The sequence below is a fragment of the Serinus canaria genome, chromosome Z, assembly GCF_022539315.1.
Source record: "Serinus canaria isolate serCan28SL12 chromosome Z, serCan2020, whole genome shotgun sequence".
Lineage (NCBI taxonomy): Eukaryota > Metazoa > Chordata > Aves > Passeriformes > Fringillidae > Serinus > Serinus canaria.
Genome location: NC_066343.1, coordinates 51,469,579 through 51,492,667, shown reverse-complemented (window position 1 = coordinate 51,492,667; position 23,089 = coordinate 51,469,579). Strand labels below are relative to the sequence as shown.

General features: G+C 41.4%; 1 protein-coding gene across 4 annotated transcripts in view; it reads left to right on the top strand.

Moving 5' to 3' along the window:
* Nucleotides 1-9,243: 9,243 nt before the first annotated feature.
* FAM169A (family with sequence similarity 169 member A) overlaps nucleotides 9,244-23,089 on the top strand; it is a 38,933-nt gene continuing 25,087 nt past the window's right edge. The window contains exon 1 of one of the 4 annotated variants that reach the window (XM_030237319.2): nucleotides 9,244-9,331. In XM_030237319.2, the coding sequence (XP_030093179.1) occupies nucleotides 9,290-9,331 (42 nt within the window). In that variant the 5' untranslated portion in view covers nucleotides 9,244-9,289. Of the gene's footprint in view, nucleotides 9,435-23,089 lie in introns of all 4 variants that reach the window. The other 3 variants (XM_050987270.1, XM_030237320.2, XM_030237318.2) reach the window with 3 other exon arrangements.

Here is a 23,089-nt window from a genome sequence, read left to right as displayed (position 1 = left end):
ATGAACAGGCACACCCTCTGCAGCAGTGGGGGAATTGATGTATAGAAACATGTTGCACAGGGAGAGCTGCAAGAGAATTTTAAAAGCAATTTGTGCTGTGAATTTGGGGAGTAAAAAGCTGGACTTTTTTTCCTGATAAAGTAGGTAAGGCCACTGAAGTGCTAAGAAGTAAGTAAATTTGTGTTTTGTAGTAATAAATACACATAGATAACTTGAGGGTGGAGCCAAGGGTTTGCTGTTTTCCAGCTCTTTTATATTAAAAGTATACTCAGTCAGAGCAATTGTTTTCATTCTTTCCCGTGTTGCAGACTTCTACAATGCAATGCCTACTTCTGTTTGGTAAAATTAAGTATAACAATAACGACTTGCCTTTTATTTAGTTATATTTCAATATTCTTTTAAAAGTTTTCAAAAACCCGCACACAAACCTATCCGTGTTAAAAATCACCGTATTAGATGAGTGAAAAGATAAGGTAGTGAGACATTTTTATCTTCAAAAACACAGTGTAAACCACATTCCTGCCACATGCCCAACCATCTATGGTTCTTCTGGTTCTATTGAAACTACAGGATAAATCCTGGCTTCAGGGTTGCTGTTTGACTGTGGTAATTTGTGTGTGGTATTTTAGGGCAAAAGCCATTCTTCATTTTTTCTTCTCTACCATAGAATGTTAATCCTCTCCTAAGTGAATCTTATCTATGACCAGAATATGGTTTCTGTTTAAAGAGTTGACAGTCTCATGATAGGGAAAGACATAATGGGGGGTTATGGGCTGACAGAAGGGGCATGAGGCAACAGGGACACAACAGTGACCAGTCTGACAGGGAGTGGCCATGGGGAACTGCTTTGGTACTTACAAAAAAACCCCATGTAAGTGCAAGGAAAGTGTGTGTATTTCTGCAGAAGTTAGGGTAACAGCACAGTAGTTTGGTTTGAGGGTTTTTAATAAAAAAAAAAAACCTGACTGTATCCCTTAGAGTCGCCTTATTCAAACCTAGGTAGTGTCCTAAAATGACTTTATGATGATGCTCGTATCCCCATTTGTCTGTTAGCCCAGAAATAAATTTTACACCTTAAGACTGGTTCCAAGATCAAAGGGGGGCAGAGAAGAAGCGTGCAGCTTGAGATCAGAACCTGCACTTGCTCCCCTGCATCCTTCTCCCGGCTGTTTTGTCTGCAGACAGACAGGGGACAGAGCTCTCCTCTGCTTTTTAGGTAGTTTTTAGCTAGCTGAGGCAGAAGTTCCCTAAACTGTGGTTTCTCTTTTTGTTGGGACTGTTCAAACCTGCTCAGGACTGAGCACCAAGCAGAGCACCGGCAGCTCACCCCTGTGGCCACCAGGCCGGGCGTGGGCCGTGGCATTTCCAGTGCTGGAGAGACTGATAACAGGCTGGGTGAGCAGAACTATAGCCCACCAAGGGGACTTTCTGAGTTTGTCATCTCTTCAGATTGGCAAGCAGTTTTATTGTTTAATACTGTTCTTTTTTTTTTTTTTTTTTTTTTTTTTTTGTGCTGGTGAATGCTTTGCCTTTGAAATAAACAGATTTTTTCCACTTTTCTCCAAATAAATATTTTCCCAAACCAAATGGGGAAAGGACCACTTAAATCTGCTTTCTCAAGTAACGCCTTTAAAGATTTTCTCCCAGATTTGACTTAAATCAGGACAGGTAGTTTCACAGGTAGTTGCTATAGATGATTTAAATCCACATGAAGAATTGTTTCAGACCATCCTGTTATAGTCGCAGAATATTCTGAGTTGGAAAGTGCCCACAAGGATCATTGAGCCCAGCTCTTAAATGAATGGCCCATACAGGGATTGAACCTTAGTGTTATTAACACCCTGCTCTAACCCTCTGAGCTCAATCTGAATTTGTCACTACATGGTGAGATAGGTTGACCTTGCCTACTTTAATGCTTTCTAGTCTTTACCATTTAAATTATGTATTGCAAACCAGATCCAAGTTTTTCAGCTTACTTTAATTTTTTCCTTTTGCATCTTTTCCCTCATTCTTCCCATCTGTGCTCTGATAAGGGCCCCTCTAACTCCCAAGGACTGCAACTACTGAATGACTTGTTGACTTTCTCCTGCACAGAGCAGATGGGACTGATGCCATATTTCATTTCACACTAGGAAAGCTGTGAGGGGCCCTAAGTTTTGCAGCCAGAAGGAACAGTAAGCCAGAAGGGGCCAGCAAGAGGGCAGGAGCCACAAGGCCAGGTTTCAAATTAGGTGCATAATAAGACCTTTGTACTGGGAGAGTGGGGGAACAGGGCATATAAATCCTGCAGAAGTCAGGCTGCTGATTGCAGGCAGTCCTAATTGGCAGATGTGGAGAATGGAGAAAAAAAATGAACCTACAAGTCTGAGTAACAAAATTTGACCAGTCTTAGAATGGTAAAGATTTTTATTTTCACCAGGCTTTGTGAAGTGTCTTCTCTTGGATTGTGCTATGATGGAGCTCCTTTAGAGACTTGCTACACCGACAATTCCATGTGGCATCTTTCAAAACAGCCACAGGTCTTTGCATTATTAATGCCCTCTTGCTATGAATAAAAGAGCTGACCTGGTTAAAGGCCCTGCACACTGGGCACATTAATGTGTTTGCCTGTGTGGCAGCCACACCTCTGACTGCAACAGCAACATGGTGCAAAGGGAGTCTCTGTTGGTGATTAACAATGCTGTTCCACTTGCTTGAGGACAGAAGACCTCCAAATGTATGAAGTGACTCCTCAACACAAGATAAGGAAGAGCTGTCCAGATTTTATTCTCAGCTTCACAGTTTTTTTGCAGGAGAAATCTTTCTATTTGGCTCATTTAGAGAACCTTTGGTTCACCTATAAATGCCCATTCTGTACTTGGGGAATAAGAAGTTTTTGTCAAGAAATGGAAGATGCATACAAAAGTTTATTAAATAATTTTAAAATGCTTCAATATTTTCACCGCCTGGTAAAACTTGTTATAATCACACAAAAATGTTCTCATACCAGAAGGCAGACTATGGAGTCTTTGAGAGAATAGGGGCTAGGTAAAATAAGGTCAGACTGGGAAAGCAAAACTCCTACAGTACCTGGAGGGAGAAGGGAGATTTCAGACTATGAAACTGGAAATTGAAAAGAAGTGTTAACTGATGTACTGTTGTTTCTATTGCATGCATTGGATAATGAAACTTCCAAAGAGACATAAAAATCTTTTCATGTATGAAATATGCTGACTAGAAAAGGAGATGTTTCTAGCCTTGCTACAGGAATGTAAGAAGAGAAAGACAGACTTTGCAGTGTGATGGTGATTGTATTGGGTTTGTGTTGCAAGGATTTGATAGCAGGCTGTTGCTTCTTTGGGAAGCTAAAAAAAGCTTTCTTCATGTCCAGCTGAGGCAGTTTTAATTGGCTCCAAGATGCACCCACCAATGGCCAAAGCTGAGCTAAACATCAGTGGTGCTTAGTTGTAATCTCGGTGCCTCTGTTATAGTGTATTTAAGAAAGAGTAACTGCATCTGTGAGAGAGGAGTGAGAAAATGCCAGAGGCTCTGCAGACACTGAGGTTGGTGAAGAAGCAGGGGGAGGAGATGCTTCACATGCTGGAGCTGAGATTCCCCTGCAGCCTGTGATGAAGACAATGGTGAGGTAGCCCATGGAGGTCCCAGGCAGAGCACATGCAGAGAGCCCTAGAACAGAACAAGCTGAAGCAGTTTGTGAAGAACTGCAGTTCATGGGGGGGGCTGACAGTGGAGAAATTTGTGGGGGATTGTTCTCCCAAGTGTGGGACTCCACACTGGAGCAAAGAGTGGGAGGAGGAAGGAGCAGCAGAGACAATGCATGACAGACTGACTGCAACGCCAGTTCTACATTACCTGCGAGAGAGGGTAGGGAAATTACAAACTGAGCTTGGGAAGAAGGGAGAGGAAGGGGAAAAGTGTTTTTAGGATTTGTTCTTATTTCCCATTATTCACCTCTGATTTGCTTGTCAATCAACTTAAATTAAACACCCCAATTTGAGCCCGCTTGTCCTTTGACAGTGATTGGTGAGTGATCCCTCCCTGTCCTTATCCAAATCCATGAGTTTTTCATTATATTCTCTTTTCGCTGTATAGATGAGAAGGAGGAGTGGTAGAGTGGCTTGGTGAGAATGTGACAGCAGCCAAGATCAACCTGCCACAGACTTTTGCTAATAAATGACATGGGTGGAAATATGTCACCAATAAAGATGAGGAGGTAACATCACTCCTTCTGGAATGAACACATCTGTGCAGAAGATGTCGAGGCTGTATTTGTTCTTGCTGTGGAGGGTGGTGGGCGAGGTTAAGGAAGAGAAAGGAGGGTAGTTGGGCCTGACATAGCTGCTAGATGGGCTCTCAAAGAACTTGTTACTAAAAGGAATTTGCAGATGCATGCTTCTTTTGTCAAACCTTTCTTTCTTATTAATATCCCTAGGATTGCCATTTTCTGAGGATGAAAGGAAAGAATTATAATTAGCCAGTAGCTATGATTTTGCATGCTTTGTATGCTTGTTTTGTTATGCTTTGGTCTGTAAATCTTGCCAAGAGCAGTGTTGTCCTTTTCCTAGATGGGTTAGGCACTCCTGAGTCATTAGCAATAAATTACTTGGCTGCCAAATCCTGCTAGCCCTACCTGTGCCCTTCAGACAAGGCATAGACATCAGAGACACCCAGCAATATCTGCAAACAATTTTTGCCTGACCCAGTATTTTGCACGTTAAAATCTTGATTTTCACTATTGAGAAGTCTCATGATCATTAGCTGTTATGTCTATTTATTTATTTCCATGACTTTTTTTTTTTTTTGTTTGGGATGGGAGGAGGGTTGTTTGTTTGTTTGTTTTTGGGTTTTTTGTGGGTTTGGTTGGTTTGGTTTTGGTTTTTGTGAGAGTAGTGAGACACTGGACCAAGTTGCCCAGGGAAGTTATTGATGCCCCATCTTCAAAATGCTCAAGGTCAAGGCAGAGAGCTGTGGTCAGACTGGTCTAGTGGAAGATGTCCCTGCTCACAGCAGAGGCAGTTGAACTAGATGATCTTTAAGGCCCCCGTTCAACCCCAAAAGTTCTATGATTCTGTGTTTCCAAGCACCTGTATCACTTGAATGAATGTTTGGAGTACTAGTCACAGGAGTTATGCTGAATGCATGTTCAGATGCATGTCTTGTAGCTACGTTGGCATGCTCATAGTGAGCATACTGCACAGTGTGCTTGCCATTTAGCACACACTGTTCATGACTGTGGCATAATTAGAACTTGCTACCTTTCCTTTTAGTTGCTTTTACTGGAAAAACCTTAAATCTGGAAGTTTACCTAGGCAAGCTGTAGGCATCTCTGTCACTAGAGATTAAAGAAAAATTAGCCTAGAAAAACATCAGACAGTGAGATGTGCCAGACAGTTTACTGGGGTTTCTCCCAGTCTGACTTTTTTTGGAAGGTATCAATTGTGCAAAGATGCTGAGACAGAAGATGTGAAAATACAGAGTAAGAAGTCAGGCCTTCCATGTCTACATTTTCTCTTTAATGCAAAGGTCTGACAAACTATTTAGTTGTGGAAGCACAACCTTCTTCTATATACTACCACAAATGTCATGGCGTATGGTCTTCCAGGTAAAAATTACCATTGTAATGGTAAATCCAAAATGTTGAAAGAGATCCAAAGTCTCCTGGTGGCAGATGGGAATGTGAGTGTGTGTGTGTGTGTGATCTACAGTACATTTATTCAGAGGATCATCCTAGCACGATGTACTGTAATCTGTGAGGTCCCCCACTGCACTTACTTAATGGTATTGTTGTGGGAACTTGTACTAGTAAGGTTGAACATGATTCTAAAAATTTACAATATAAGGAGGGGAGGGGAGCGGGAGAGGGAGAGGGAGAGAAGATACACAAACCCACAGTGAGAGTAATGTGATTACCAGAAAAAGCACTAGTCTTAAACAAGAATATTTTGTCAAGATTTCTGTAGCTCTCACAACAGTCGAAAATACATATTTATTTGTGGGCTTTGCATGGAAATTCTTCCAGATACAAGAGGTGACATGATAGAAATATTAATAGTTTAAAAACAAATTTACATGCAGATCTGTTTCTAAGTAATATTTGAGATGGCCTGCAAAGACAGTAATTTATTGGAGTATTTCTGCATGAATTAATTTTTCTGCCTTTCATTTCCTGTTCTAAAAGATTTTATGAGAGGATTTTAATAACCTGTCCATATCCCAAGCAACTGAGAAGGTAAATACTTTTATTAAAATACAATTGTGTATGTCCAAGTCTCCTTATCTCCTTTAAAATGTCTAGTAACTGACCATGCCTAATAAACTTTCCACCAAAAAAGAACAAAGGTTCTTGGTTCTTCCATGAAATTGTTAGCAACAATTACTACCAATTTATAGGTTCTTTCATTCATTTGTTGTGAAAGCAAAAAATACAGGAAACAGAGGTACTTATTTTAGGAATTTCCTGCTAGGTTTCGTTTGTCATCTTACTTCTTTAAGATATCTTATTTTGCATACTACATATTGCAGAACAAGTTTCACTACATAACATTGCACTAAAAAGGTTTCTCTTTGAAATGCAAGTGTAAAATATAATCAGTATTACTCTAATTAGAAGAAATTAGGAGAGCATAAACGTTGACCCTTTTCCTCTAGCCAAGATAATTTTGTCAAAGCTTGTTGTTAATGGAGTTTTAAGATGACTGCTCATTCAAAAAAAGTTCTGTTGATGCTTCATCCCAGCCCCTGACTTGTAATCTGTCTCAGCAAAGTTACATCATTTTAGTGTGATGGCTTCACCATGCTTGGATGCCAGGTGCCCACCAAAGCTGCTCTGGCTCTCCCCTTCTCATCTGGACAGGCAAGAAAGAGTAAAACAAAAAGGCTTCTGAGTAAACATAAGGGCAAGGAGAGATCACCCACCTATTGTTCTTATGGACCAAACAGACTCAAGTCTGGGGAAAATGAATTTCATTTACTACCTGTCAGAGTAGGATAATGAGAAATAACCCCAAATCTTAGAAGCACTTTGGCCACCACCCATTCCTTCTTCCCAGACTCAGCTTCACTCCTGATTTTCTCTACCTCCTCCAGCCAAGCAGCATAGGGTGACAGGGAATGGGGGTAGGGTTAGTTCACCAATGCTGTCTCTGCTGCTGTGTCTTCAGGGGAAGGACTCCTCACATTTTCCCTGCTCCAGCATGGGGTCCCTCTTCAGGAAAACACTCCTCCCTATTCTCCAGTATAAGCTTTTCCCATGGGTTGCTGTTCTTCACAAAATGTTCCACCGTGGGTTCCTCCCATGGAGCACAGTCCTTCAGGAGCAGACTGCCTCCAGCTGTGCTGTCCCTGGGATCACATGTCCTCGTAGAAAACTTGCTCCAGCATGGGCTAGTCTCTCCAGAGGTCCACAGGTCTTGACAGAAGCCCACAGGTCATGCAGAAGCTCCAACGTGGGTTTACCATGGGGTCACAGGCCTTCTTTGGGCATTCACCTGCTCCAGTGAGTGAGATCCACCACGGGCTTCAAGTGGATCTCATGTTCCACCACGGGCTGCAGGGGCACAACCCCTGTAGGTTTTCACCACCAGGGTGGCAGGGGAACATCTGCTCTGGTGCCTGTGGCACTTCCTCCGCCTCCTTCTTCACAGTCCTCAGTGTCTGCAGAGCTGTTTCTCACAGAATCACAGAAAATGCTGAGTTGGAAGGGGCCCACAAGGACCATGGAGTCCAACTCCTGGCTCTGCATAGGACCATACCCAAGAGTCACACCATGTGCCTGAGAGCATTGTCCAAACCCTCCTTGAGCTCTGTCATTTTTGTGCCATGACCACTACCCTGGGGACCCTCTTCCAGTCACCAACCAACCGCGGGTGAAGAACCTGTTTCCTGATATCCAACCTAAACCTCCCCTGACACAAATCCATTCCCTTGGGTCCTGCCATTCTTCACTACAGAGAAGAAAGCAGTACCTGCCCCTCCTCTTCCCCTCAGGAGGAAGTTGGTAACTGCAATGAGGTCTCACTTCAGTCTCTTCTTCTCCAGGCTGAGCAGACCAAGTGATGTCAGGTGTTCCTTATAAGGCTTCCCCTAAAGGCCCTTCACCATCTCAGTTGCTCTCCTTTGGATGCTGTCTGATAGCTTTAGTCTTGTCTCATATGTTTTCACTCCTCTCTTGGGCTGGAGATGTGCAAACTAAAGCTTCTCAAACATATGACCCCAGAGGTGCTACCATAATCACTGTTGGGCTCAGCTTTGGCCAGTCGCAGGTCCAACTTGGAGTCATCTGGCATAGGCTCTGTCAGACACAGGGGAAGTTCCTGGCAGCTTCTCAGAGAGCTCACTCCTGCAGCCTCCCCATGACCAAAACCTTGGTCCAACCCAATATATTTGGACATGCATATAATCATTATAAATACACTGAATACCTGCTCCTCTGGTCCCTGGTGTTACACAGCTGTCTCTGGCAAATAACACTGAGAAGCCCTTGAAACGACTGCTGCCCCTGGGCAGTGACCCCACTTTGTGCCTCTAGCCTCCTTTTTTCCATGGATGTTATCACAGGTGTGCACCTACTACTTCCCATTCTCAGAACAAACCATTGTAGCTATAAAACAAGGGTTCATTTTACAGCCAAACTCAAGGGCAGGCGCTAGCCAACCACAAACTCCTCATTTGATTTTGGTGTTCTTCAGCTTCCTGGCATACAGGTCTTCTTGGGGGTGGATACTCAGGTGCTGTGGCCAGTGGTGGTCAGTGCTGGGGAACAGGGATTAATGTTTCTGTTTGGAAAACAGGCTTCTGCCAGTAACTGAGTTCAGTCAGCACCCCAGTTTGGTAACAGGAGGTGTAGTGAGGCTTGTCCATGGTGAGTTGTTGGAAATGGGGAAGCAATCCTTACTGCCTGGATCTATGAGGTCACCTTTCTTGCAAAGGGGATATTTCACCCCTAGCTTTGCGGTGAGCTACCCAGCACTAGGAGACGACGCATGGCCTTTATTCTTTCTCCTTATGAGTACCATCTCTGAGGTGGCTCCGGGCTCCCTCTGTATGCCAGGGCCACAGGACAGGTGCCACCAGCCCATCGGTGGTGAGGATGGCGTGGGTACCACGTCTGCCCCGGAGGCTGGCCGCCGCGGTGGCGGGCGGTGGCGCTGGTACCACACCCCGCCGCGGGCGGGGGCGGTGCGGGGTGCCCGCAGCCGTCATGGCGGGCTGTGCGGGGCGAGCAGCGGCGGCTCGGGGCGAATCAGCGGGAGTGCGTCAGCTGCGAGGGGCGGGGAGGCCGCCGGGGGAGATGATATCAGGCGCCGGGCTGCAGGACCGGGCGAAGCCGGAGGTGAGCGGGGGTGTGCCGTGAACGCTGTTAGGGAGCCCGGCCGCCTCCCCCTCCTTCTCCATTTATTCCCGCGCCGCCGCGGCAGGCTGCCCGGCCGGCTGAGGTGAGGCGCGGCGGGGTGTCGCGGGTAACCTGCTGAGGCGTCCCGCATCTCCGCTGCCTAGCCGGGCCCGGCCGGGCAGGACGCGGGGAGCGCTCGGCCGCCGCCCGGGGGCGCGGGGCGCGCAGCCCGGCGGGGGGCGATGGGCGGGCTGGGCTGGCCGCTGCCCCGCGGCCCCTCGTCCGCCGCGGACGCCAGGTGTCCGCCCGCATCCCCGCCCGCGTCGTGGCCGCCCCGGGCGCCGCTCTCCCGCCCGAAGCAGTGCCCGACCCCGCCGCTGCCATCGCGGGGCGGGCAGGGCCGCGCCGGGCTGGCGGGCGGGGGGCGGATGCGGCTCGGCCGGGCGGTGGGACCAGCTCCGTTCCCCCGAGGCAGGGGCTGCCGGGCTCGACCCCCCGAGCTTCCCCCGGCCTTGGCGGAGCTTGAGGCACGCCGAGTTCGGTGCGAGTTCTAGCCCAGGCCAGTCCGTGTTGGCCAGGACCAGCCATCTTTTGTGGGGTCTTCTATTGTAGCGTTGAAATTTACGTGTTATAGCTACGCACACGTGTAAGAACCATTTATATATCTATACACCGCTACGCATGTATGAAAACAGTAATTGCAGTGCTACAGTTGCTGTCTCCCACAAAGATGGCTGTGTGTACGTGTGCAAATATATGTGGACACACGCAGCTGCACACGCACGCACACTCTTATGTTTTCCTACATATGACGTGTAAGTCTTTTGTAATTTTATTTCGAGATAGGGCTGGTTCATTCCTTAAAACGTAGGGAAGCATCTTGCCTAAGATATCCATTGACGTAGCACTGCTATCTTGCTTATGACTGTTAAATGCAGCCTGGGAAAGTGGATTGCACTGAGAGCTAGAGCAAACGGTTTTACTAGCATTAATGGAAAACAAATATATTAACTCACCAATTTAATACATGTATTAATGCTCTATTTAGAGGAAACGATTAAAGAATTACACTTAAGCTCTTCTGAGCTGTGGAGTTTTCAGTTATTAATAATCAGAAATTTAGAAGCTTAACCTTTGGTGTGGAGACACCGTTCAGCTGATACTTGCTTTTTTCTGTACGTGTACACAGGAGGAGGGAACTCTTTTCTTGTTCTGCATAATTGCATTTGCTCATTTTATGCATTGGGCTGTACCATTGGTCATAGCCTAGTAAAAAGCCCACCAGTTTGTATGGGGAATAAGTATTGTGTCAGAGTGATCATTATAATAAAATCAGTGCTGCCTCACTGGAGGACCTATAAAAGATTGCTGCAGATTAGAGTGACTGTGGATTTCCTCCTCCATCAAACTCTGTAGGAACTGAGTGCATCTTCTCTCAGTTTCCTCAACCACACTGGTACCTTTTCTTGTTTAATTGACCTCCTCTAGGTACCAAAGAACTTATTGATTTTTCTCTTGGTGGCTAGTGAAAAAAACATTTCATCACCTGTTTCACAGTGGAAAAATGTTAGGGCAGTGAGTGGTTAATAAAATTAATGTTTGAATTTAAGTATTATTGATGTCAGTGAGCATCTCAGTTTCAACACTGTTTTTATTTAGCTGCTCATATAGGCAAGCTTTTAAGTCTTTCCTTGTTTCTCCTTCTCCAGTCTGATATTCGTTATCATTTTCTTTATGCGTAATCAAATGTTTTACAGCGTCTTTCTTTCCTGTTGTGCAAGATGAGTAATTAGGATGGGATTCTACTGTATGTCTACAATATCTCTTTAACAATGCGTGATCCAGAACTCTTTTTTGGAGTGTTACATAACTAGACACTTTACAAGTTGAATTGGAAAATACTCCTAATTTCTTCAGTAAGCACATCAAGGTAGATAATATTTCATTGATTAAATAATCAAAAGAGTGTAGGTTTATGTATATGTGCAGGTTTTTTCCTTTTTTAATGTCTGTTAGTGTTGTAAAGATAATACCACTCAAAATCATCTTAAAGCTCTTCTTATCCACAATTCATATAAACACAATTTGTTTTAAATAGTTGTACTTGCGTGTCTAGTTCAGTGCAGGGTCTTTGGCAGTGAAAGACAGAGGAACTTCATTTCTGTACTAAGGCTAACACTTATTAATGTTTTGTTTGGTGGTTTTTTTTCCCATGTTTGATACAAAATCACTAAAAGACAAACATGGGATTTGGTGGTGCTGGAGAAATTCATCAGAGTAGAGGAGCCCTTCCATTTTTTTACATTTTTAGATATGATAAGACTTGATATCAATCTCTATTTTCTACCAATCAATGAATATCAAGTAGTGGTGATAATTTAAAGCTGTTTCCAATTATGTTTCTAAACTCCAAGTACAAATGTGGCATTGGAGCTGAATGATACCTACTTACGCTTATTTTCACATTGGCATTCCTTAAACATTTTTTCATGCAAAATACTAGCTTCTTGTTTCCTCACAGAAAGATACTTTACTCCTCACTCTCAAGGCTGTCACTTATTCATCACATTGTATCAACTCTACATTCCGGAAAGCCACTGTCATCCTTTTGTCTGTGAATGTTTGGGGCAGCAGTGGTAGAGGTGTGCATTTCCCTTTGGAACTACTTCTGTCTAATGAATGTCTCTAGGGTAATCATTTTGTAGCCTGTTCAAAAACAACAAAAAAATTTCTCATAATAGAAATGGATTTAAAAAAATAAATAATTCAATCAGAATTGAACCCTCCTCTCAAACTTACGTTTCCTGGTGATGCAGCATGGATTAAACAAGTCTGAGTGGAAAAGCCTGCTCTAATGTGTTTCCTCTACTGCGTTGTTTTAAACATAACCAAAATGGCATATGCAGTGTCTTTGTAGCTATTCTCTCTTACTCTTGCAGCTTTGTCTGCTATTGCTGATTTTTTTTTTCCTGAACAATGGGATGTGACAGCATATATTTATTTAATCATTATAAATTTACTTGGTGTTCTCCAGTGAGTGTCTGAGATTTCAGAGAAGCTTTTAAATAGCTTGCTATAATATGTAAAAGAATCCTGTCCCAAAAGAGTCATGAGCTTTCAAATCTTTACTAAAATCCCAATAAAATTAGTGAGAATTGTCAGGACTAGCATATCTGTTTCCTTCCTTTCAAAGTGAACTGGAAAACCTACTACTGATTTGAATGATAAGTCTACAAGTTCTAAATGATTCCTTGAATTGAAAATCTAGGAAAACCCATTTCTCTGAATTGTATACTGAACTGTGTGTTGTACAGTCATTCAAAGAAATAGCTTTGATTTTTGTTTTGTTTTCAAATGTGAGTTGTGTCTATCTTATACTTTTTTTTTTTTTGGTGTACATTAACCTTTTATATCAGAATACCGTAAGACAGGGCACCTCTGTATTCATAGGGCTGGCATCTCTTGCCGCTGCTTATGATTAGAAACTTTTTGCAGACCAGGATGGATTGAATTCACTGTTACCCTTTCTTCTAGGCTCCATCAAAACATGTAAAAGAAAGGTGGTTAATTAGGTTTCTTTAATTCTGTGGATTACTGAAGAGAAAGAATAATCAGTAAAGGTGTGGTCTCTGTGCAGTCAGTAGCCCCTGAGGCAGTGCTAGATGAATACACCCAGTTCAGAAGTTCTGGTGCGGCAGTGGCTGTGAGCCTGCAGCTGCACCAGCCTTTCCCCAGCACGGAGAACTGGTGAACTTTGAGCGGTATGAAATGCTGTTTCACCCTAACTGGCTTCATGCTCCTAAAACACCAGTGTAAAAATGTGAAGTGTGCTTAGGTTTGCAAGTGCTCTGCTAGAAGACCAGTCTTTTGTCTAGCTCTTTTCTAGCCCGCATATTCTGCAAAGAGAAATGTTTCCTAGGTTGAATGATACTTCTCAGGGCTCTTGTAGAGTTTGGCAGCAATAACCTTAACTGGGGAATTTGAATAATTTATGAGTTGATAATGATAAAATAGCGGCAGATTTTAACAATAGCAATGTAAGTGTTACTACAGTGCAGCACAGACAACTTTATTGGATTTTAAAATGTTGGAAAAATTTGTTTCTTTGGACACCTCATTACTGGGAGTTTATGTTGTCAACATTTAGTCTGAAGCTGCAGAAGGGAGTTTTTTTAAGGAGCAGGAGATAATAAGCTGATTCCTGGCAACTCATTCTTAAGCTGAGCACTGATTTAAGGTGCAGTGCTAATACTTTTTTCTACTAATACTAGTACTTTTTATTGTTGGGTTTTTTTGCTTGTTGGGTTGGGGGTTTTGTCTGTTTGTTTGCTTTTTAACAAAGTACAGTAAGGTGGTATGTTCAGAAGTATGAGTAGCTTACTTATGTTGTCCAAACCCTCCACTAATGATCAAGCAATGTCTGCATTTCCAGAGAAGACAAGTAAGTGAAGCTTTTAAAGCAGTTTGTTCATTAGTTTGTTTTTTCAAAAATTCAAGTACACCTGTAACAGATAGCCTAGGTACTAGAAGATGTAGCTTAAAAGTTCAAATCTTTCAAGCACGTATTACAGTGAGAAGCAGGAGAAGTGCAATGTGCTGACAGAAGCTTGTGAGTTCTTGGAATGTCAGGATGATTGCTGATGGAGACAAGGACAGATGACACAGGGAGGAGGTTGTATATGAATTCCTTTCTGCTATTAGAGACATCCTTGCTAAAGTTTGCAGACAGTGCAGATAGTGATTCCTGTAGTAACATGTTTAGTGATACCTTGTGGATTCATATTAATGGATGGATTTTTACAATGTGGCTGTCATGGGTTGAACAAAACCAGCAGCGGCTATACCCAGACAATTGTGGGAAACAGAAATTAACCATCCACAAGTGTAAGACTACTGAAATAAAAGGCAAACACAGAGCTGCTCAGGAATCAATCTGCTGAGGATTTTGTTAAATATTTGTTTGGATGACAAGGAAGTATGAACACTGGGGAGAAGAGGTTCATTTTGGGGAAAAGAGACATAAGTCAGTTTATTCTATCAGTCAGAACAGATTTTTGATTCTGATTCTGGGCAATGAAATATTCTTTTTGATGTTTTATTCTTCCTTTGTTATGGGGTCAGGATTTCTACACCAACAAATACCAGACCGAACTTTTCATCCTGCTAAGCTGGAGCAGCTTACAAGATGTCTGACTCTTTCCTAGCTTTTTGAAGGCTTGCATATTATTTTGTTACTTGCTTATTTTTCAGAGGAGATGGTTTACTTCTAATTTTCTAGTTTTAGTCCATATGTGCCTTTTTTCCATCCTTCTGAAGATGGGATGAGGAAGACAAACATAGTTGCTGCTGACTACAACTGACAGAGCTAGACAGAGGCAGTCAGTTTTTGTGGCCTTTGTAAAGCTGAGGAAGTAAAGGTGCTGTTTTGCCTGGATATATGGGGCCACTTACAGCTATTACTGTTTTTGTGAGAATGGTGTCTGTCCCCTGGGATGATAACTTGTAACATCTCTTCCTAACATGAGTGGGCTCAGTAATAACTCCTCATCCAGTCTGTGGCCCAAGCATGCTGTCTAAAAGCCTTTGTTTTTAGACAAAAATGTTTTTGATGTGTGTGATAATCTTGACATATGATTTTCACCTTGGCTTTCCTTTGAGATAGACGAGGTAAAATTCTCTCTAATTATCTGTGTCTCTAGTTCTTTTGGAGTGATCCCACACTGTTTTGGTAAGTCCACAAACTACTTTGTGAGTATGCCTGCAAAATTCATCATCTTGTTGTAGTTCATCATTTGTTGTGCAAAGAAGCCGAAATAACTTGCTACAGTTGGACACTGAGCACAAGTAGCAGGTAAAATTCAGAATTTCCTCATATTAAACACTGGTTTTTTAGGCATCTGTCATCTTCTGAAGATAATTGTAGTATCTTGAAGATACTAGATTTGGATCAAAAATTTGGTGATAGCTGCCTATTCCCTTTCTGGGAAAAATAGAAATTTTTAATCTATGATGAGATTTAAATACTCACTGCTCCAAATGTGTTATATTTACCATCTTACTGCTTTCAGAATTCTGATCCTCAGGCAGTTGTAAATAGTCCATAGGGCCATACAATGGGAGTCTGGAACACCTCAATTCTGTGTGCCTGTTGGTTTGCAAGAAGTTTTATGGTTGGCTGGCTGACAAGGATCACTTGTTGCAGCCTTGTTTATTTTCAGTTCTGTGTCCAGGAACATCTCATGTTAATTCCTATTCCCCTTTCTGCATTTTCATTTGAATTGCCCACAAAACCAAGGCAGTCGCTGCTTTCTTAGTTGTATGCTGTTTTCCTAGTTGTAGGTCTCCTGCTGCAAGTGACATTAAAAAGTAGGCAAAACCAGCAAAACCACCTACAGATAATTTAAACAAGGAAAAAGAGATTGCATGCTACTTAACTGTTGAATTTTCCTACGGCTTGTCTGCAGAAAGCCAGACTTCATGTGGCATAGTTGTAGTTCAGACAGCTGTTTTAGTAACTCCTTGGGTATGGGGACTGTGATTGCAAAGATTAAATCACCTGCTCCTCATTGTTAGTAGCCATAGATGCCATCACTTGAATTTCCATGTGGAATATCCTCAAAAGAGCCAGGGAGAGTTGCTATTCTTTGGCTGATGAGAAGTAACTCATTAGACTTTGCTAACATGTATCTGTGATTGCTAATCTAATCTGTGCAGCTTTGACGTCTGCCCCAGTTGTGGGGATAGGGGACAGGACAGTGCAGCCAAGCATTTTAAAAATAGATGCAAATGTGTACATAGGGTTACTGCAACTCCAGTCTCACTCTGGTTTTAGATTAGTTATGTTAGGCTTGATAGTCCACCAGCTGTCTACCCAGATTCAGTGGGTTTTTTTGGCCCTTTTTTTTTTTCTCCTCCTAAGTGTGTTCAAAAAAGAGCTTTCTTTATTGTCCTCATCTCTGAATTCACTAGATGCACTTATGAGATGGCCCTTGCAAACCAGTGGGATAATGTTAGGGGAGGATATGAAGGTTTGAAAATGGAAGGAGTTGCCAAGAAGTGTGGGTTCCAAGTGGAAGTAAGAGATGAACATCTGATATCAAGCAGCAAGTTTAGCATCAGAATATTGCCTTGTTAGATGCCTGGAGAAGCAGGAGGTAAACCTATGGAAATTATAGAAGAGGAGGAGTGAGAGTAGTGTGGCTGTGTATGTTCCAGGTGGCCCATCAGCCACCTGTGAAGGGAGGCTGTGGGGCTCTAAGTGATGAGGGCTATAAGAAGGTCATTAAGGGCTTTAGGAGCAGATGGTGTAAGGCCTAAACTGCAGAAGCAAAGTTGGAGGGTACTGAGGATGGAGCTGGAGAGCTGCACACCAGCAACTTCAAACTGCTGAGGCATGGAAGGGAGAAAGACTAGTGACCAGAGAGGAAAGGTGGGTCATTAGGGGTATCTGTGTGGAGTTTGATGTTGTTTTCTTAGCCTCTAAATAGGTTTGTCATGTAGTAAAGAAAAGTAGGAGGAAAGTGGGAAATTAGAAAGAAAAGTGAGTGCTGAGCAGTGGAAAGATCAGATATACATCAGAGAGAGGCAGATTGATGAAGTAATAATCCCACCTTGCTGTATCTTTCTGTCTTGTTAAATATACATGTTCATTATTTTCAAACACAACTAGAATGGTTTTCATTTTACATGTGGATGTAGTCACCTTGCATTGGAGTTGTAGAAAGGGGAGGCATGAAAGGCTTCTTAGTTTTCCAAATTTATTAATTGTGTTTATTTTGATCAGTCTCAAACACAGAATTTCAATTTAGCATAGGTCTGGCACATTTTCATTGTAGGAAACACTTGTGCATATTAGTTTCCAAAACTCCCTACTGAAGGAAGTGTTCTTCAAAAAAACCAGACAATAATCTCATTAAAATGTGAGACTGTAGAAAATGTAAATAACAGGTTAGTAATTGCATACCTATGAATTTAGTTGATTAAATAAGCTGTCTAATATAATATCTAATTTAAATCACTTGAGTAAAATGCCAGTGGTGTTACACAGGTGGCTAATTGGGCATATGAGTAAGAATCTCACCTGCCTGAGGTGAGTTTGAGAGAGAAGTTGCATGTCTTCTCATAATACTACCCTGTTACCTTTAATTAAAGAAATCAGATGCAGGTTTTTTTTGTTTGATTGATTTTTGTTTGGGTTGGTTTGTTTTTTTTTTTTTAAATGTGGAGGACTCTTCCCCTTTCTGTCCTTGTTCATGTTTCGTCTGATAAGAGAGTGCTCAAACCCAGCATTTAGAACTTCTGACCGTAATTCTTGCTGGGGAATTGAATCCTGTATGTAGATTTCATAATTCTGTGCTATACATGTAAGTGACATTGTGTGGTTAATTGATGAATGGAAAGGTTTTGCTGGTTTTGTTTGTTTATTTGCTTTCAAATCAACAGCTTTGATTTGTGTGTCTGAGAGAAAACCAGAGTTGCATAAGCTGCTTCAAGGAGATTACGGGTAATGTGGCTGGCATATTAATCCAGGGATCCTGGTTGATGTTGACAGCAATTTCTAGACACTGCCATGTGTTTCCTTAAGAACTTTCAATTTCTGATTTTGCAGGGTATGAACAGATATTGTTTGGGGTTTATGTTACTGTAAACCAAACCAACAAACCAAAAATCTTATTTTGCCTTTTAAGGAAAAAATAGAAACCAGTGCAAACCTATCTGAGCTGTCAAGATCTTGTATTTATTGGCTTATAGTCTCAAAAAAATATTCTCAAAAGCTATACTGCAGGGAAATATGCCTTAGTGCTAATGTGTGGATCGTGGTTTGAAGACTTGTTGTCCAACCTCCAAATTTGTGATTTAATGTCAGCATCCAGGACATCCCTCTGGCTGTCCTGAGCAGCCAAGACCCCTGCCAGGGGTCTCAGAGACCCTGGCACAGAGCCCAAAATCCCTGTGGTTTTGATTATGACCCGTGGAGCAAGTTACCAACCTTAGATGAAGATGTGCAAGCCACAACAAATTAAGTAGAATGGTAGTGAATTTAGCACAGGGTGGAAAAGTAGATTTTGGAGTTTTTAAAATGGAGATTCAGGGGGCAAGATGGAGGGATCTGGGCATGTCCTGCCTTTCTCCTTCTTCTGGGCCTCCATCTTCTGCTGCTGTTGGCACTTTTAAATTGGTTTAGAGTAGAAGCTCACTGTCTAACAGAGATGATAGGTATTGGAAAGTAATTTGTAAACATTGTATACCTAGTTTTCAATGTAAAGACTTAACACCACCCTGGGGGCAGGCAGAGTGCCTCTGATTGTCTTGCTGAGCTGACCTTGGCAGCCCAGGAGAAAGAATTTCATAGATAAGATATAATAAACAACCTTGAGACTGAGAACTTAAGCACTGGGCTGAGAAAAGAGACTTTCCAACTTTTCTTGGGGCCACTCTGACAAGCTAGAGACCCCAACAATTTAAACCCCAAGAAAACCTACATCTAAATAAGTAGTTATGTGAGTGAGAAAGACTTGAGTTGTCTGTTCAATGTGGCAGATCATTGTATGATTGTTGCTGCTTCAAGCTGATGCAGTTTTCAAGAAATCCTCATAAACACTCTGTTGTTTAAAATTTTAACACCTCTTTCCTAAAATGTGTTCCTCTTCCTATAACCAATGTATGTAAGATTACAGATTAAAGTTAATAGAGTTTTAAGAGATGCAAGTGTTTATAAAACTCAAAAGCTTTGTTTCAATAGTGGTCTAAATAGGTAATTATGGCACAGGTTTTGTCTGTGTATTTCAGTTATGTTGACTCATGATAAACCAAGTACGTACTCTCTTAAACATACTTAAATGACTAATTATTTTAGCAGAGGTTTAAAATTTACTTATTTTTGTAATAGAAAATTATGAACTTTTAAACTTAAGTATTTCTCTCTATTTATAGAAATAAAGAAATTACTTTAAAAACAACTTATCTCAGTTCAAAGTATGTATTGTCAAATAAAGAAGAAACAAAATGAAAATACTGTGTGTATGTAACAGCTGGTAGTAAAAACAAAGAAACATTTCTGTAATTTGTCTGTTAATAGAGTAACTGGTAAAACAGCTTAACAATTCCAGTAGCAGATGTGATGATTTTGTTTTGTAGTTGAAGCCAGAAGACTGAAAAGACTACTTCCTAAGAATTTAAAATTTTCTTACAACATTTATGTAGTTTCACAGCTTTCACCAGACTAGCAACTGGATGCTGCAAGGTGGGTAACAAGAACAGCAAAATAGAAATTATGTTCCTGCTGCTCTGATCAAGGTCGTTGCTGCTTTGGTGCATCATCACTTTGGGCCTGGAGCCTTTCCTGGGACTTCTGCAGTCCTGTCTTGGCTTTCTCTGGAACTGGTGTATGTGTGGACATATCTGTTTAGTTTGGTTTTTATGTCTCTTTTCATGATGTGAGCCCAGGTGTAGCTCACAGCTAGTCTGAGAGGTTGTGGTAGGATCATGGATTCTATTTTTAAAACAGAACTTGGTTTAAGGTGTGTGATGATTCATAGGAAATGCGTGGCAGTCGTTGAGGGGTTTGGTCATCCAGTGCTTCTGCACTCATTGAAATCGATCAAAGCTTGGGTCAGACATTACTGCAGTTTACTTTTTGTCTGAGTAGGCTGGTGTTTCATCACAGGACTGGACTTGTATTTGTATCCTGCAGGCTGGGTCTAAATTGGCTTTTCTAGTTTAGCAGAAAATTTTGCAGGTCATGGCTTGAGCACCCTGGCACCTGTTCTCCAAACTGCAAATCACTATTTTAAAAACCCCCCAGACAACTACTTAAATCATAATTATTTATTATGATAAACAAATTTAAATTTGAAGATTGTTCACCTGCATGATTATTTGTCCCAGTTATTATCTTATCTTGAAAAGGTCTTGGATGTTTTTTTTTATTGTTTCTTTTTTTTAAATTATTTTATTTTTTTAAGGAGAATGAGTTGCTCAGGTAAGCTGTCCCGTGTAAGTAACTGTGCATTTCCAGTACTTGTTAAGTTTTGATACAACATTCAAATATCTGATGATCTCAGCGAAGATCCCTCTGAGATAATGATTATTTGTGTTTTGTAGAGGAGTTGAGGCAGATCACATAACATGTCTGTATTCACATTAAGTCTGTGCTAAAGCTGGAAATTTCTCTAAATCCTTATCTGTTAGCCTAACAGTTAGACTCCACTTCCCCTGAGATAAAGGCACCCAAACCCAGTTTAAAGCTGTATTTAAGCCTTCTGACATACTGTAAGAAATAACCTAGCTTTTGGGTTATTATCCTTCTGCAATTTTGTGTCATTCAATATTGAGGAACTGCAAGGGGATTAATAGTTCTCTTGATTCCTGCTCAGATCCACACATAAGCTGGAACCTGTGTGTACCATGCATCTCTCATGCACTCTGAGATGAAATAGGAGTTGTAGATATAATTTATAATTAAACTAGTTTCCAGTGTTGCTCACTTATTCCCTGGCTTTTCTTAACCTTAGTGCTAATAGTAATAAAGATTTTGTGAATAAAATGCCTGCGTTGCACAGGAATGTGTTCACTCATCCTGTTAAATGTGGTTTTTGTTGGCATTCCATGAATTGATCTGTTACCCTCTGGTGCTGCAGCTGTTCCTAAAAAAGGACGTGCCATTCCTCATGTAATAGCTTGTATAATGCTGACAAGGGAGAAAGTCATACGATTCCACATTAAAGCAAATATTATTCTTCTGAGTTTGACACAAAACTATTAATATTATTCTGCGAAATGATGCGCTTTTGAAGAGTGTAAGATTTATTTTCTTTCACTTGAAAAATGAAATGCTTAAGTTGTCTCATTTAAAAAACAAAATTAATTTTCTTCCTTCCCCTCCAAACACACTCTTCTAATATGCCTTTATGTACAAATGTACATGAAAACATATTAGGTACTCATGATGAGTTTGGTTGCTTAGGGCTACACTGCATGTGCTCAGTCAGCCTGACTGTGTGCTAACCAATTGGAATGGTACCCCAGGAGCAGAGTGTGCCCATGCAATGTGTGACAAAGATTTGACCTGACAGTTTTACAGTTCTGCAGTGCATTGAGGTTTAGAGCAACAAAAAGGGGCATGAGGAACTGCATGGTAGAGACCTGTGCTGTTCCTGCTGCCTCTGCAACAAAAATGTGTTAATACTCTAGTAAAAAAAAAAAAACTGAAAAGTTTTCTCCAGCCCTTTTTCTCTCTCCTGTTTTAACTTGAGATTGGCTAGATGTAGAGGCATCTGTATTTTTACTTTGTTTAACATACATACTGTCAAACCAACTGTGTTTTAATGAGGGATTAATATTAATTCATTGCTGTTGGAAGGCATTTCATTTGTCTTTGGTTGGTTAATTTGCATTTCAAATTTGAGATGCTTGCATTTTGTATTGTTATCTACTTCCTTGTGCTCTGCTGTAGATTGGCATAGAACATTCTTCTTTCATCACTTGTTTAATGCTTTTATTATAACTTAATAACTTTGTTACTGAACAGTTACTGATTTCTTCAGGGATGAGTTCAGAAGTGAACTTAAATGTGAACTATTTCTCACCTCTTTAGCAGAGAGACAAAATACATCACACAAGTGTATGAGAGCTTGTGACTTTACAGGTCTAATCTGCTGCATGGTGAAAAAGATTAATGTTTAGAAGGAGTGCTGAGTAGGTTTTCCTTAGTTTAGTCTTGAAAATTTCTCTGTATTGCTTTCTTTTGCATAGCATGTTCTCTGTGACTGCTGCAAAAGGAATAGTCAAAAAGTTACTACTGGGAGCAAATAAAGAGCAAATAAGAGCAAACAAAATCTAAATGTGCCATGACAAATTAGGTAGCCCAAATAGCAAACAGAAAAGAGATATGTGAGTGATTTTGAGGGTAATTTAATGAATGCAATAATTAGTCTTTTCTGCTTTTAAGCAAAGATGTGGTTGCTGCTTTCATATTCATAGTGGTGTAGTGGTTGGAACTCAGATAATCTATTGGATTTCTTATTGCATGTTTTCTGCTTTGGTCCTTCATTGTTTTATTCCAAAAAAATGTCAGGAATTATTTCCTAGAGGCCTAAAGTTATAGCTTCAGGCTTAAAGTTTTAGCTTCTGGCTTGTTTGTCTGCTTGTCATGCAATAATGGAACCTCAGCTCAATTTCTTTGTTAATAGCAGAGTTATCTAAGCACTTATGCATTTGTTTAGTAATAGAGGGGGGTTACCCTTTCTGCCAGCATACAGAAAATTAAATTTTGTGTTTTTCATATCCCTGTATTCCTTTACAGCTGAATTTACCTTGCCTGTTGCAGTTAACAGGATGGCAAAGCCTCATCTTCTTGTAGAAGTAGTGTCACGTGATCTTATGCTTCTCCTTTCAATACTGCGCGGACTTGCTTATCACACTGTGCAGTATTGCTGGTGTGTTTGAGAACTGTAGTATCTGCAGGCAAGCCATATCTGCTAGAGATAAAGAGGCTGAGGGTGTATGAATTTCACCCCTGACAGCAGCTCCTCTGTCTGCTCTGCATTGCTGCTACATTCAAAAACATGCACACCTCACCTTTGGCTCTGGAAAACATTTTGCTTGCAAACAGGAGGAGCCAAAGGAGTTGATTGTTAGCAATAGCAAGGGCAGCCCTGAAATGTGGGAAGAAACAGGTGGAGAATTACAAGATACAGTGAAGTGTCTGACAGTGGGCAATAGTAGAAGGAATGTGAGAGACTGGAGAGGAAGGCAGGA